The 15,548-nt window shown below is 44.3% G+C and overlaps 1 protein-coding gene across 2 annotated transcripts in view; it reads right to left on the minus strand.

The window, feature by feature from the left end:
- Nucleotides 1-15,548, minus strand: part of HSPA14 (heat shock protein family A (Hsp70) member 14) — a 46,050-nt gene that overhangs the window by 26,858 nt on the left and 3,644 nt on the right. For both annotated transcript variants that reach the window (XM_040413146.1, XM_040413145.1), the window contains exons 2-8: nt 13,744-13,824; nt 13,577-13,659; nt 11,815-11,863; nt 7,287-7,392; nt 7,119-7,209; nt 5,457-5,561; nt 3,804-3,965 (exon numbers count right to left, since the gene is read on the minus strand). In XM_040413146.1, the coding sequence (XP_040269080.1) occupies nt 3,804-3,965; nt 5,457-5,561; nt 7,119-7,209; nt 7,287-7,392; nt 11,815-11,863; nt 13,577-13,659; nt 13,744-13,824 (677 nt within the window). The remainder of the gene's footprint in view (nt 1-3,803; nt 3,966-5,456; nt 5,562-7,118; nt 7,210-7,286; nt 7,393-11,814; nt 11,864-13,576; nt 13,660-13,743; nt 13,825-15,548) is intronic.

A 15,548-nucleotide genomic window follows, 5' to 3' on the forward strand; every position in this document is an offset into this window, starting at 1 on the left:
TTGCACAGAAAAAGACACAGACCCCTTTATAATCATGCTACAGGCTGCCATAAGGTACTGCTGGCGGTTTAATATGCATTTTTTAGGTGACAGGTTCCCTTTAAGCACCAAGGCTATATTGGCCACAGGATTTTGCTACATTCTGAGAGCCATAGAAACATAGAATGTGTCGGCAGATAAGAACCATTTGGCCCATCTAGTCTGCCCAATATACTGAATACTATGGATAGCCCCCGGCCCTTATCTTATATGAAGGATGGCCTTATGCCTATCCCATGCATGCTTAAACCCCTTCACTGTATTTGCAGCTACCACTTCTGCAGGAAGGCTATTCCATGCATCCACTACTCTCTCAGTAAAGTAATACTTCCTGATATTACTTTTAAACCTTTGCCCCTCTAATTTAAAACTGGGTCCTCTTGTGGTAGTTTTTCTTTTTTTAAATATGCTCTCCTCCTTTACCGAGTTGATTCCCTTTATGTATTTAAAAGTTTCTATCATATCCCCTCTGTCTCTTCTTTCTTCCAAGCTATACATATTAAGGTCCTTTAACCTTTCCTGGTAAGTTTTATCCTGCAATCCATGTACTAGTTTAGTAGCTCTTCTCTGAACTCTCTCTAGAGTATCTATATCCTTCTGGAGATATGGCCTCCAGTACTGCGCACAATACTCCAAGTGAGGTCTCACCAGTGTTCTGTACAGCGGCATAAGCACTTCACTCTTTCTACTGCTTATACCTCTCCCTATACATCCAAGCATTCTGCTGGCATTTCGTGCTGCCCTATTACATTGTCTTCCCACCTTTAAGTCTTCTGAAATAATTACTCCTAAATCCCTTTCCTCAGATACTGAGGTCAGGACTGTGTCAAATATTCTATATTCTGCCCTTGGGTTTTTACGCCCCAGGTGCATTATCTTGCACTTATCCACATTAAATTTCAGTTTCCAGAGTTCTGACCATTCTTCTAGTTTTCCTAAATCCTTTTCCATTTGGCGTTTCCCTCCAGGAACATCAACCCTGTTACATATCTTTGTGTCATCAGCAAAAAGACAAACCTTACCATCGAGGCCTTTTGCAATATCACTTATGAAGATATTAAACAAAATCGGTCCCAGTACAGATCCCTGTGGAACCCCACTGGTAACATGACCTTGTTTTGAATGTTCTCCATTGACTACAACCCTCTGTTGTCTGTCACTCAGCCACTGCCTAATCCACTCAACAATATGGGAGTCCATGCTCAATGACTGCAGTTTATTGATAAGTCTTCTATGTGGGACAGTGTCAAAAGCCTTACTAAAATCTAGATATGCGATGTCTACTGCACCTCCACCGTCTATTATTTTATTCACCCAGTCAAAAAAATCAATAAGATTAGTTTGACATGATCTCCCTGAAGTAAACCCATGTTGTTTTTCATCTTGCAATCCATGGGATTTTAGATGTTCCACAATCCTATCCTTTAATAGGGTTTCCATTAATTTGCCTACTATTGATGTCAGACTCACTGGTCTATAGTTGCTCGATTCCTCCCTACTACCTTTCTTGTGAATGGGCACGACATTTGCCAATTTCCAATCTTCCGGGATGACTCCTGTTACTAATGATTGGTTAAATAAATCTGTTAACGGTTTTGCCAGCTCACCACTAAGCTCTTTTAATAATTTTGGGTGTATCTCATCAGGCCCCTGTGACTTATTTGTCTTCACCTTAGACAGCAAACTTAGAACATCTTCCTCTGTAAAGATACATGCATCAAACGATTTATTAGTCATTCTTTCTAGTGGAGGTCCTTCTCCTTTTTCTTTTGTAAAAACTGAACAGAAGTATTCATTAAGGCAGTCGGCTAGCCCTTTATTCTCTTCTACATACCTTCCGTCCTTTGTTTTTAATTTAGTTATTCCTTGTTTTAATTTCCTTTTTTCATTTATATATCTGAAGAATGTCTTATCCCCTTTTTTCATAGACTGAGCTAGTTTTTCTTCTGCCTGCGCTTTAGAAGTTCTTATAACTTGCTTGGCCTCTCTCTGCCTAATCTTGTAGATTTCCTTATCTTCATTGCTCTGGGTTTTTTTATAATTGCAAAATGCTAGCTTTTTATTTTTAATGATTTGGGCCACTTCTGCCATCATTTTCTTTTACATTTTCATTGACGTTGTGGGACAGATAACTCATTGATTAACTTTTACTAACTATTTCTGGGGGAAAAAAAAGTGCTATTCTGGGCTGGACCACGGGTTACATTTAATTTATGGGTCTGTATAATTCCTGGGATACTAAATATGTATAGCATGTAAGTCACCTTTTTTCAAGATCATCACCAAAAAGGAGGAATGTCCAGCACCAGACCTGGATTCTCAATACAATATGTAGGTCATGAATAAGGATTCAGTAATCCAAAACGGGTAGACCGGACTGTGTGGTTTCTGTTTTGTATTACGGATTTTATGATGCTTTAGTGATGCTTTATGATGCTTTAGTGATGCTTTGTTGGATAGCTTTCCCAAGAGTTCAAGCACAGTTTGGAGACAAGAGGTGAGCCGATTCTACAGATCTGTACATTTATTCGTTTTTTTTTATTACCTTTTTATGTTCTTAATCTGTATACCAATGCATTATAGCCTGGCAGTGTAAAATGTCAGGCTATAATGCCCAGGGCACGGCCTAATAGGCAACTCACTGGCAACCTGTGAATGCATTTGAAGAGGGGTGGAGGTGCAGTGGTTACAAAGGTCCATCACTCCGTCTAACCACCTAGAGGCCATATCCACTACTAACCATGTCATCTAGAAGGTTAGAGGGGTTGTCTGCTTTTTTTATACTGATGACCCATCCTCGGGATAGGTCATCAATATCAGATCGGCGGGGTGGCCAACCGGATCGGCTGTTTGAAGAGACAGCAGCGTTCTTATGAGCACTGCCTTCTCTTCTGTTTACCTGCTCGCTGTCGCAACTGCATTGATGAGAAGGTGGAATTACAACTAAGCCGTCCCATTGAAGTGAATAGAATGACATGTAATTACACCTGCTCACCGCTGCAGTTACGACGACGGGCAGGTAAACAATGAAGAGAAGGCAGCACTCATATGACCACGGTTTTCTCTTCACACAGCCCCCCGCTGACCTGATATTGACGACGTATTCTGAAGATAGGTCATTAATAAATATATATCAGACAACCCCTTTAAATGTTGAGAATAGACTGTTACTCCAGAAGCCTAGAGGTCAGCTAATGCCAGGCTCCTGTGAAACTATGACAATGATGGCTTAAGGAAAGCCAGTTCATGATGTACAGTTACATAATGGTGGTTTTAAGGGGTTAAAGATAGTCTGCCAGCATTTCTGACCATGCTAAACCGTTAACCGCACTAGGCAGGGGATGGGGACAGCAGGACAAACATACCTTTTGTCAAGCTTTTCACATCAGGAGTGGTGAGAATGTGAAGTTTTATTCTGCCAAATTCTGCTCTCCCAAGTATCCAGGGCAGCTTCACTGTGAAGTGCTTCACAGCCCATCCTCCCTGCTCTGAGTGACAACTGTATCATCCAATCCCCTCTGTCAGTCAGTAGTGGACTGTGAGGTAGCTCGGTGTAGAGGGCGCTTCACAGCGAAACTCCGCCACCTGGGCACTAGAGTGAGCAGAATAAAACTTCATATTCTCACCACTCCTGATGATAGCTCCACAAAAGGCATGTTTGTAGTGCTCTCTCCAGCCTCTACCTAGAGCTGCCAGTAATTTAGCCTGGTCAAAAGTGATGACATACTGCATTAAAGTAAAGCATATATCATAATACAACTTACCTCTGAAATTCTGATGCAAGATACTGAGCTAAAGCTTCTGTAAAACATACTCCTCCAATGTTATCATAAGTCTTTGTTGCTAGGACTCGATATATCCCGCTGTTGACTTCTAGCATAGTGACAGAAAGGGACGTCCCTCCCAGTTTGTATACCAAGACATTTCTGTGAATAAAGAGATGCCTCTGTGAGATGGACCAGTCCAGCACAATGACACATGAAGATTTGACTTACACGCATTTTACAGTCCACTCCTGTCAGCACAAGCACACAGGCATATGATAGCATGGATAACCTGGATCCTGGCCTTGGTAGACTGTCTGAACAGAGGAAACAGTAATATTCCACAGGGACTCTATGTAGGAAGAATAAACCATCCAATGCTGCTACAGCTAAGGTGGAGTTCACACTTCAGTTATTTGGTCAGTCATCTCTGTGGAGGCTTCACTACTAGTTTTGGCTCACAATAAGGGCGCATTCACACGACCAAAAAGTGCGGATGCGGGGCCGTGGAACGAAACTACAGATGCGGATGGCACTCGATCGTGTGAATGAGCCCTAACTGATGGAAATAACTGACCAAATGACTGAAGTGAGAACTCGGGACCAGGTATCTCTGCTATTAGCTACATGTCTAAAAACGGACAACAGGCACACACTATGACATTCCCACCTCTGTAGAATTGTGTTCCTATCAGTTGTTGGTGCAATTAAGGGCTCTTTCACACCTGCGTTATTGTCTTCCGGCATAGAGTTCAGTCGTCGGGGCTCTATGCCGGAAGAATCCTGATCAGGATTATCCTAATGCATTCTGAATGGAGAGAAATCCGTTCAGGATGCATCAGGATGTCTTCAGTTCCGGAACGGAACGTTTTTTGGCCGGAGAAAATACCGCAGCATGCTGCGCTTTTTGCTCCGGCCAAAAATCCAGAACACTTGCCGCAAGGCCGGATCCGGAATTAATGCCCATTGGAAGGCATTGATCCGGATCCGGCCTTAAGCTAAACGTCGTTTCGGCGCATTGCCGGAGCCGACATTTAGCTTTTTCTGAATGGTTACCATGGCTGCCGGGACGCTAAAGTCCTGACAGCCATGGTAAAGTGCAGTGGGGAGCGGGGGAGCAGCATACTTACCGTCCGTGCGGCTCCCCGGGCGCTCCAGAGTGACGTCAGGGCGCCCCAAGCGCATGGATCACGTGATCGCATGGATCACGTCATCCATGCGCATGGGGCGCTCTGACGTCATTCTGGAGCGCCCCAGGAGCCGCACGGACTGTAAGTATACCGCTCCCCCGCTCCTACTATGGCAGCCAGGACTTTAATAGCGTCCTGGGTGCCATAGTAACACTGAAAGCATTTGGAAGACGGTTCCGTCTTCAAATGCTTTCAGTACACTTGCGTTGTTCCGGATCCGGCAGGCACCTCCGGCAACGGAAGTGCATGCCGGATCCCAACAACGCAAGTGTGAAAGAGGCCTAAGTAATTTGGGGAAACTTATCAACAAGCAAAGAATCCAAATCTACTGAAAACATAATACTGTGTTATAGCTATGTCCTATCAAAGGCAGCTTATGTGCTAAGGACAGAACATATACTATAACATAGGAAACAGCACAAAACACTGTCATCCGGTAATCCGGGGTAAGCTAGTAGTATACCTTTTACCCGTGGGTGACTCTTGTCCAATTCCATACGCCAAGAGAGCAGCAGATGGTTCATGAACCATACGCAATATATTAAATCCAGCTGCTACTGCCGCTTCCCTGGATTAAAGAAAAATAAAACTGTATTATATTTACTATAAACTAATGATTAGTTACAGCAAAACATACTCTTTACAGTTCACTGGTTTTTAGAGAGGACCTGTCACCTCTCCCAACGTCTGACTTGCATTCCCTATAAAATATTAATTCTCATGCCTCTATGTGTTTACCATGAAGGTTCGGCTGGGTGTTACCATTTGGGGGGGGGAAGGTTTCCCTGCACAGTCTTACAATGGCAGCACTGGTTGAATAATGTCAGACTGTGCAGGGACACCCCCACAACCGGTAACACCCATCTGGACACATCATAGCAATTAGTAGAGAGAAAAATCAAGAAAAAGGGCCACACTTACTGACACAAGGGCGGGTAAAGACAACAATTCCCAGCAGCATGCAGAAAATGCCACGTGGGAAGAGGTTTTTATGCGATTTTAAGGAGGCGGATCCCATTCTCTGTTCTTTATTTGTAACATTACCATGGGGACTCAAAAGACAATGACGCGGGTTGCGAGCCTGTGTATTTTGGCCAAAATATCAGTGAATGCCTCCATCTTATTATTCGCCTGGTGCAGTCGGGCTTATTGGAGATCCTGAAAACACGACTCTGAATTTCTAACTGCAACAGAATTTGTGGGCTGTGTGGCAGTGGAGCTGGGCGAGAACAGGAAAGGCTGGGAAAATAGGTCTGCAGCAACTAGGCCGGTAATTTAGATAATTAGCAGCCAACTGAGGAGCTCAGGTGAATGTGGGCCGAGCTCCTCAATCAGGGCTCCCCGTCTGTGCGAAGGCCTGTGGGAGCCTCTAACCCTGTGTAGGGTAACCACCGTGTTGTGTTTTGGGGAGCTGGGTGGTAGAGGGGGAGAAATACTGTGTAGTCAGTGGGCAGACGGCCTAGGATTTGCATTTATGATTTGTTTGGACTGCTGTAAAAGTGACAGACGTCCGTAGTGCATTGCGGATCTGCAAATTACGGATCCGCAATACACCTGGCCGGCACCCCCATAGAACTGCCTATTCATGTCCGGAGCCGTGGACCGGAAGATCGGGGGCACGCTCCGGAAATGCGGAGATAGTGTGCTCTCCGCATCCATTACGTCCCCATAGAGAATAAATGGGTCCGCACCCGTTCCGCAATTTGTGGAACGGATGCAGACCCATTATACGGATGTGTGAATGGAGCCTTAAGCTGGTTGTGGCCAGTTTGCACCCAAATCTGCAGTGCTGGAGTGACTTCTTGATGTGTGCAAACCATCTAAGCGGAGAAGACGGCGATCCTGGAGAGCTAAGTTCCAACTATTGCAAAGTGTCTGACCAAATGAGTAACATACACAAGACGGGTGACAGTGAGAGAAGAAAGATTGTAGCATGGACGACTGCATGAAAAAGACGACAGTTCAGACAGAGTTGTTCCAAACTGAACAGATCTGAAGCACAAAACTGTGCAGAAAAAGAGTAAAGTACTATCAAGAGCCCCACAACATTTAGAATTTTTCGCTAGAGCCGTAATAGCCCATAAATAGCTATATAATATTATGGTTACACAGGAAACCTTCTTACCCAAGAGCTTTTTTCTGATTTTCACCAAAATCAAACGGCACGGTGATTACCACATCATTGACGTCCGATCCCAAAGCGGACTGGGCAGTCTCTAAACCGCAATGGAATAGTTTGGTCAGTGTGAACCAGGTGACAAGGGACATGTCAGTGAAAATGGATCATGGGTACCTTTCATTTTACTGAAGATCAGTTTAGTAACATCTTCCGGACTCACAAGTTTCACAGCATCGCCCGCGTCAATTTCATATCTGAGTTTTCCTCCTTTTTCAACCACCTACAATTGTAAAATATACATCATTTTTATTTTCTATAGCCAGAGTGCAAAAGCGTGGTAAACTCCAAAAATTCCAAGCCACTGAAAGATTTTCAGTTCAAGTCATTTTTTTAATTTGTGAGTAGGCGTTTTAGTGTAAATTAACAGGAACTGCCAGGTTCTAATTAGTGTCTGTCAGATGTAAAATAAAAAAGTTATGGCACTTGCTATTGCTGTGCATTCTTAAAGGGGTTCTGCAGTTTGTTCAAACTGATGATCTATCCTCTGACCGGCGGAGGTCCGACACCTGGGACCCCCGCCGATCAGCTGTTTGAGAAGGCAGCAGCGCCACGGCCTTCTCATTGTTTACCGCTGGCCCCGTGAGAAGGCCGCAGCACTGCTGGAGCGCCACTGCCTTCTCAAACAGCTGATCGGCGGGGGTCCCGGGTGTCGGATCCCCGCCGGTCAGATGCTGATGATAGATCATCCGTTTAAACAAACTGCAGAACCCCTTTAAAGTATTTTTTAAAGAGGACCTCTCACCCCTACTGACTTGTCAGTTTTAGTAACTACTTGTATTCTCCATGTAATAACAATTCTGGATCATCTATTCTTAAGACTTTGTGTTGTGCCATTCCTTTATTATTCCAGCAGCATGCAGTAAAGATAGTGCTGGGCGTTACCATGTGTCTGACTGTCCAGTCAGTGCTGCTGGTGTCCGACTGTGCAGGGACACCCCCCCCCCCCCCCAAACTGGTAACACCCATCTGTACCTTTTCTGCAAGCTGCTGACAATTCATTCATAAAGTCTAGCAGAAATAACAAAGGAATGGCCCAATGTAGAGATAGAAGAATAGATGCTCCAGAAATGGTATTACATGGGGGATGCATGGAGCTATCAGGAGCGGTGACAGGTCTTCTTTAATATCTTACAGCAACAATAACGTAAGAAGCGATTATTCAACGGCTGCTCCTACCTATATGGGCATGTTCAAGTAGGAGAAGCCAAGGAAACAACGGATCCTGTGGTCCCTGCCTCCATTACTACCACCGCAAGTGTTTACATGTGCCCTCATGCCACAGTACAGATATTAAAGGGGTTGTCCCATCTTGGCCTCTCATGGCTGAGATGGTAATAACCTACACTAAGCGCTGGTCCAGGGTGGCCGGAGTTACGCAGCTGGTGCTCTGGTGTTTCCATTACTCCCATAGCAGTGGATGGGAGCTATGCAAACAGTGGAGCTTTCTGTGCTGTTTCCATAGCTTGGGAGTTACAGGAACAGTGTAGTTTGCTGTGCTCCCAATCGCTGCTATGGGAGTAATCGAATGGCCGCTTCCTTAACTCTGCCTCCCTAGACTGGCACTTATGTGGGTTATTCCCATCTCGGGCAAAAGGGATTTTGCTGCCCAAACCACATGCAGCATGAAATCCTGACAAGGTCCCTCACTGCAAAGGACGATGGCACAGATTTCTTCCCACCCCATTCAGCCTGTCAGGTGTCTTCCTATGTGCAAATAGGGGGAGACCTGTCAATCAAGCCCAGCTGGCAGAAGAGATGCCGAAGGGGGGCTGCCCAGCAGACAATTCCCATCATGGCCGGCTCGTTTTACATTTAGGTTTCAAAGAATATGTGCCAGTTGTTTGTAATGTAGGAGCCTATCCAGAATTCATGCTACCCATGGTTTGGGCAGCATAAAACTGACATCTTTATTTGAAGACGTATGACAACCACTTATTAAAGAGGCTGTGTCACTTCCGCAAATGGCATTTATCATGTAGAGAGAGTTAAGCACTTACTAATGTATTGTGATTCTCCATATTGCTTCCTTTGCTGCCTGGATTCATTTTTCCATCACATTATGCGCTGCTCGTTTCCAGGGGTTACAGGCACCCTGCAATCCATCAGCGGTGGACATGCTTACAGACTATGGGAAAAGCGCTGACCTATGCACACTCCCACGGTCCCAGACACCAGAGAGGTTGCCGCCTTTTGCTACAGTGTACAAGCACAACCACAGCTGATGGATTACAGGGTGGTCGTAACCCCTGGGTATTAGCAGTATACATTGTGATGGAAAAATGTACCAAGCCAGAAAACCTCTTTAAAACTTAAAACCAAAATCAGCTTCGGTTCTGAGCTACCAGTTGGAACCGAAGCAGAGTTTGGTTTCAAGTTTTAACCCCTTAAGGCCTCAGCCCTATTTCACCTTAAGGACTTTTGCAAATCTGACCAGTGTCAGTTTAAGTGCTGATAACTTTAAAACGCTTTGACTTATCCAGGCCATTCTGAGATTGTTTTATCGTCACATATTGTACTTCATGACACTGGTAAAATGAAGTAAAAAAAAAAATCTTTTTTATTTATAAAAAAAAATACCAAATTTACCAAAAATTTTTAAAAAATGGCAAATTTCCAAGTTTCAATTTCTCTACTTCTATAATACATAGTAATACCTCCAAAAATAGTTATTACTTTCCCCATGTGTCTCCTTCATGTTTGGATCATTTTGGGAATGATATTTTATTTTTTGGGGATGTTACAAGGCTTAGAAGTTTAGAAGCAAATCTTGAAATTTTTCAGAAATTTTCGAGAACCCAATTTTTAGGGACCAGTTCAGGTCTGAAGTCACTTTGCGAGGCTTACATAATAGAAACCACCAAAGTCACCAAAAATGACCCCATTCTATAAACTACACCCCTCAAGGTATTCAAAACTGATTTTACAAACTTTTTTAACCCTTTAGGTGTTCCAGAGAGATACAATTTCAAAATTTCACTTTTTTGGCAGATTTTCCATTTTAATAATTTTTTTCCAGTTACAAAGCAAGGGTTAACAGCCAAACCAAACTCAAAATTTATGGCCCAGATTCTGTAGTTTACAGAAACACCCCATATGTGGACGTAAACTGCTGTACGGGCACACGGCAGGGCGCAGAAGGAAAGGAATGCCATACGGTTTTTGGAAGGCAGATTTTGCTGGACTGGTTTTTTTGACACCATGTCCCATTTGAAGCCCCCCTGATGCAACCCTAGAGTAGAAACTCCATAAAAGTGACCCCATTTTAGAAACTACGGGATAGGGTGGCAGTATTGATGGTACTAGTTTAGGGTACATATGATTTTTGGTTGCTCTATATTACACTTTTTGTGAGGCAAGGTAACAAGAAATAGCTGTTTTGGCACCGTTTTTATTTTTTGTTATTTACAACATTCATCTGACAGGTTAGATCATGTGATATTTTTGTAGACCAGGTTGTCACGGATGCGGCGATACCTAATATGTATACTTTTTTTATTTATTTATGTAAGTTTCACACAATGATTTCTTTTTTGAAACAAAAAAAAAAAAATCATGTTTTAGTGTTTCCATATTCTGAGAGCTATAGTTTTTCAGTTTTTGGGCGATTATCTTAGGTAGGGTCTCATTTTTTGCGGGATAAGATGACGGTTTGATTGGCACTATTTTGGGGTGCATATGACTTTTTGATCGCTTGCTATTACACTTCAACTTTTAGGGGTCTAATCCTTTACAATGCATTCCAATACTTCTGTATTGGAATGCATTGGCTGTATGAGTAATACAGTGTGTATTACTCATGCAGCTTCCGGCCTGTGAGATCCAGGGGGCTGGATCTCACAGGCTTGTCACCGGAAGGCAGCGCAGATGCCTAAGGAAGGCATTGCACTGCCTTCCATGCTATCGGGTCCCCCCTACAGCCGCAGGGGGACCCGATGGCACCGCCGCCCGCCGGATAAGGTAAAACCGCAGGTCTGAATTGATGCGGGGCTCACATGAGCCCCCCCCCGGCGTTGTGACAGGATGCCCGCTGAATGATTTCAGCGGACATCCTGTTCCGATTAACCCCCGCCGCGCCGCAATTTAATTTTAAACTTAGGACGTACCGATACGCCCTGGGTCCTTAAGGACTCGGCAAACATGGAGTATCGGTACGTCCTAAGTCCTTAAGGGGTTAAAGAGGTTTTCCACTTTAAAAAATCAACTTTCGAAGTTACGGAGTACGGAGACGGATCTCCATACAGTATTAATCCAACGCTTTGAACAAAGCGACTTCAGATGTAACATCGGAAGCTCGCTTCGCTCATCACTACCACTGATCACAAGAATGGAGACCCCTGAAATGAATGGAGCGGCACGTTGAGCATACGCACTGCTGCTCCACTCGTCTATATGAGACTGCTGGAAAGCTGAAGCAGCCGTGCGCACGATTGACCTGCCGCTCCATGGATTTCCCAACAGGATACGGGGCCCCCCATTTTCATGAATGGTGAGAGTCCCAAGGGTCCAACCTCCACCGATATAAGTTATCCCCCAATCTGTGGGAGTAGCTTGATGTAATGGAAAAACTGTAAAGTACATCACTACAGATACTGGAATCAGGATGAATTGGCAATACTGAAAAGGGTTACAGGCATATACTTACTGAACACTTGCTTTCCGAGATATGTTTTTTGGCTTGTGGGTCATCAGAACTGCCATGATATAAACACATCAGTTATACATGTGACAAAAAAAATGGGCAAAGCTACATATTCTCCATAGCAATGTCACAAAACTAACAGGAAAGTGTGCGAGTCTACTTAACCTCCCTGGCGGTATGATTATGTCAGGAATTTTGTACCAAAAGTGGTACAATTTTTTTGCATAAATATTTTATGGGCACAAATGACAGTAAAATGGCAGGCAAGGGGCACTGTACAGTCATCAAATGTCAGATCTGAGGTTATACAGAGTAATCCTCTCAGAGTACAATGTATAACCTCTTTTATGTGTGTCTGTCACTTTTTATGTTTATATTTAGTTAAATGTCCCGCCCAGTTCCGCTCCCATGCGCAGCTGCTGCTCGCAGGGAACGGAACCAGGAAGTCAAATGCCGGCCGGTGTTCTGCCAGATCTCTATACCTTGTGAAAAGTCTATACTGGAAGTGAGGCAGCCGCACAGGAATCATCTGGAGGAGGGTGTGCCCGGCGCTGCGCAAGCGCACATCCACTGGCTTAGGAAAGAATCGTTGCAGCTCCGCGATAGAAGTACTTCGTGCACCGCGCGTGCGCACTTAGGGGTATAGAGATTTTGCAGCGCAAAATGTTGCATCAGATCTCCCTACCCCTGAGTGCGCACAAATCATCAGATCAAATCAGGATAAACTGCAACTGATGATTTGTGCGCGCGTGTGCACTCAGGGGTACTTCTATCTCGGCGCTGCAACGATTCTTTCCTAAGCCAGTGGATGTGCGCTTGCGCAGCGCCGCACACACCCTCCTCCAGATGTAATTACAAGAAGCCGTCCTATTGATTCTCACTTATTTACCTACCTGCTGTCCACATCACAGCGGTGAACACTGAGGTAAAGAGCTGCCTCATCCTACTGTGTTCTCTACTTGTCAGGGATTATGATCCTGAATACAGATGATAAGAACTTTAGACGAATCTCTGGGGAATTTAGTTCATGAGGAGACATGAAGTACAAAGAGGATGGACAGGACAGACTGTGGTGATATGGAGCTGTGGTAATGGAGCCTGCATACAAGTGCTGCTGCTCATTACCCCCACCCTCCTCTCATGTCTCCTCATCTTCTCCATTACCACAGAGATTAACCTGTAATCAGGATCATGATTTCTGACAAGCAGAGAGGAGGATGAGGCAGCTCTTTAGCTCAGTGTTGTGAAGTAACTTATTCTCCTGTGTGATTAGTACAGGTTCTGTGTGTACTGATAGGCGGCCATTTTATTTCTCCTAGTGATTTCTCCCCAGACAAAACTAGCCACTCTAATGAAAGGTATTTGGGAATATATTTATTATAAAGTAATATTTAAGTATTTTCATTTTCTTAATTCCCGGAGAACCCCTTTAAAGATGCAATAGAAACAAATGAGCATTTTTTCTCATTCATTGTGTGATCAGTGACACATTTATAGAGGCAATAGTCCCCTGATAATGGTCCCCTGTGAATGTTTTTTTTTTTTTTTGCGGAGCCACGGAACGGAGCAACGGATGCGGACAGCACACGGAGTGCTGTCCGCATCTTTTGCGGCCCCATTGAAGTGAATGCGTCTGCATCCGAGCCGTCAAAACGGCGGCTCGGATGCGGACCAAAACAACGCCTGTGTGCATGAGGCCTTATTTGCAGATTTCTATATGCATAATAATGACTATCACAGGTAGCAATCACAACAACTTTCTTACCTCCTTCCCAATATTTGCTTTACTTTTACCACGGTATTTGTTGCATTTCTAACTCGATTCTGTTTGGCTGCGAGACCAACAATCTGTCAAAATATGATGAATGGCATCAAACAGATGAACAAGGTTCTAAACAGCGTCAAAAAATAACCTGCGATGTGGAACCTTACCACTTCATTCTCCAAGTACCCGACAACCGCAGGAGTAACTCTGTCACCTGCATCATTGGCCACCACATCAGCACGGCCATCCTAGAAGGGACAATAAAAGTAATAAATGTAATCGCTGTTGAATACGAGGAGCTGGAGTCGAGCTTCATTCACACTGCAGTATTCGTGTCCGATCAGCATTCATTTCTATGGGTCTGCAAAAATAAGGCAGCACACGGATATCTTCAGTGAGCTGTCCGTATCCATATGTCTGTTCCACAAACTATAGAACATCTCCTATTCTGCAGGACAAGAAGAGCCACTTCTAGTAATGGGAGTGAGAAAAAGGCGGATTGCACATGGAAGGTGTCTGCATTTTGCAGATCTGTGGTTTGTGGACCACGATACATGGTCTTGTTGTGCATGAGGCCTTAAAGGGGTTGTCCGAGTGATGAAACAAAAAAAATATATAGCACTGTAAATCTGATGAGCAGAAATGTATAACTCAGTTAAGCAAGTTTTAGGTTAAAAAAAATTATATTTCCTCATTTCCCTGGTTCTCTTCTGGCCCTTTGTTTACCTGCAGTAACAACAATCTCTGCCCCTACCCCTGCTCTGCAAAGGGAGTGAATACAAGTGCTGCCCTGAGTGACATGTCTGCCTGCTGGTAGACTCAGCAGCATGTTGTATGTGTAGAACTACAAGTCCCAGCTGTATAATGACACCGCTGATACACACAGGATCTTCCCCCTACCTGTTGTGCAATGCTCTGCAGAACTCCTCTGTCAGCTCCTGTGCCCAGCATTTGTCTCCTCACTGCCTGCAGCTACTAAGTAAAGCCTTCAGCCCTGAGTCTGTGCTCCTGAAGGGGTTAATCTTTCCTGAAGTATCCAGTGGGAGGGAGACACAGGGCAGACAGCAGCAGCTCAGCCAGTGCAGGAGGCGTGGCCAGCACAGTGACATATGGTGTACAGACAGCTCTGATCTCTCAGGCTTGTGCACTAATCATTATCAGAGCAGGGAGAGAAGCTGACATCACAGGTCATGTGACCCTCAGTGAAATCTGAGAAAGCAGCCACTGCAGATGCAGTAAGTGCATGGTAAAGCCCTTACATTTGATTAGTTAGAAAAATATAAAGAACAAAAAAATAACTCGGACAACCCCTTTAAAAGGGGACCTGTCACCTCTTCTATGTCCTTGCACAGTCTGACACTGGTAGCACTAATTGGACAGTGTCAGACTGTGCAGGGACACCCCCCCCCCCCAAATGGTAACACCCATCTAGACGTTCATTGCAGACTGCTTGCAACTCATTTATCAATTTCTAGCAGGAATAATAATAATAGAGTAACTGCACAGCCTAGAGTCATAAGAATAGATGTTCCAGAATTGTTATTACAAGGGAAGTACAAGTAGTTACTGAAACAAACATGTCAAGTGAGGTGTCCTCTTTAAAGCCCAAAAACTTAATGGGATTGATAAAGTTTCTAAACTTTCAGCAGAGTCATAATACAGCTATGTGAATATATGGAAATCCGTTCCATCTGTTGCAAAATCAGGTCAGGTTCAAGATTACGGTCAGTTGCTACACTAAACCCAAAGTCAATCTTACCTACCAGTTCGATACCGTGTATTGTTTCCTGTTACCAACCATTTCAGTGTGGCTGACTGATGCTCCTCAGTGGCGCTACTGCAGCTCACATATCCTGTTCTCAGAACCTCCAGAAATGCTCATTTAGGCTGGGTTCACACCTGAGCGTTTTACAGCGCGTTCCTACGCGCTGTAAAACGCTCAACAGGCAAAAACCAATGATTCCCTATGGGC

Source organism: Bufo bufo, chromosome 1 (assembly GCF_905171765.1).
Source record: "Bufo bufo chromosome 1, aBufBuf1.1, whole genome shotgun sequence".
NCBI lineage: Eukaryota > Metazoa > Chordata > Amphibia > Anura > Bufonidae > Bufo > Bufo bufo.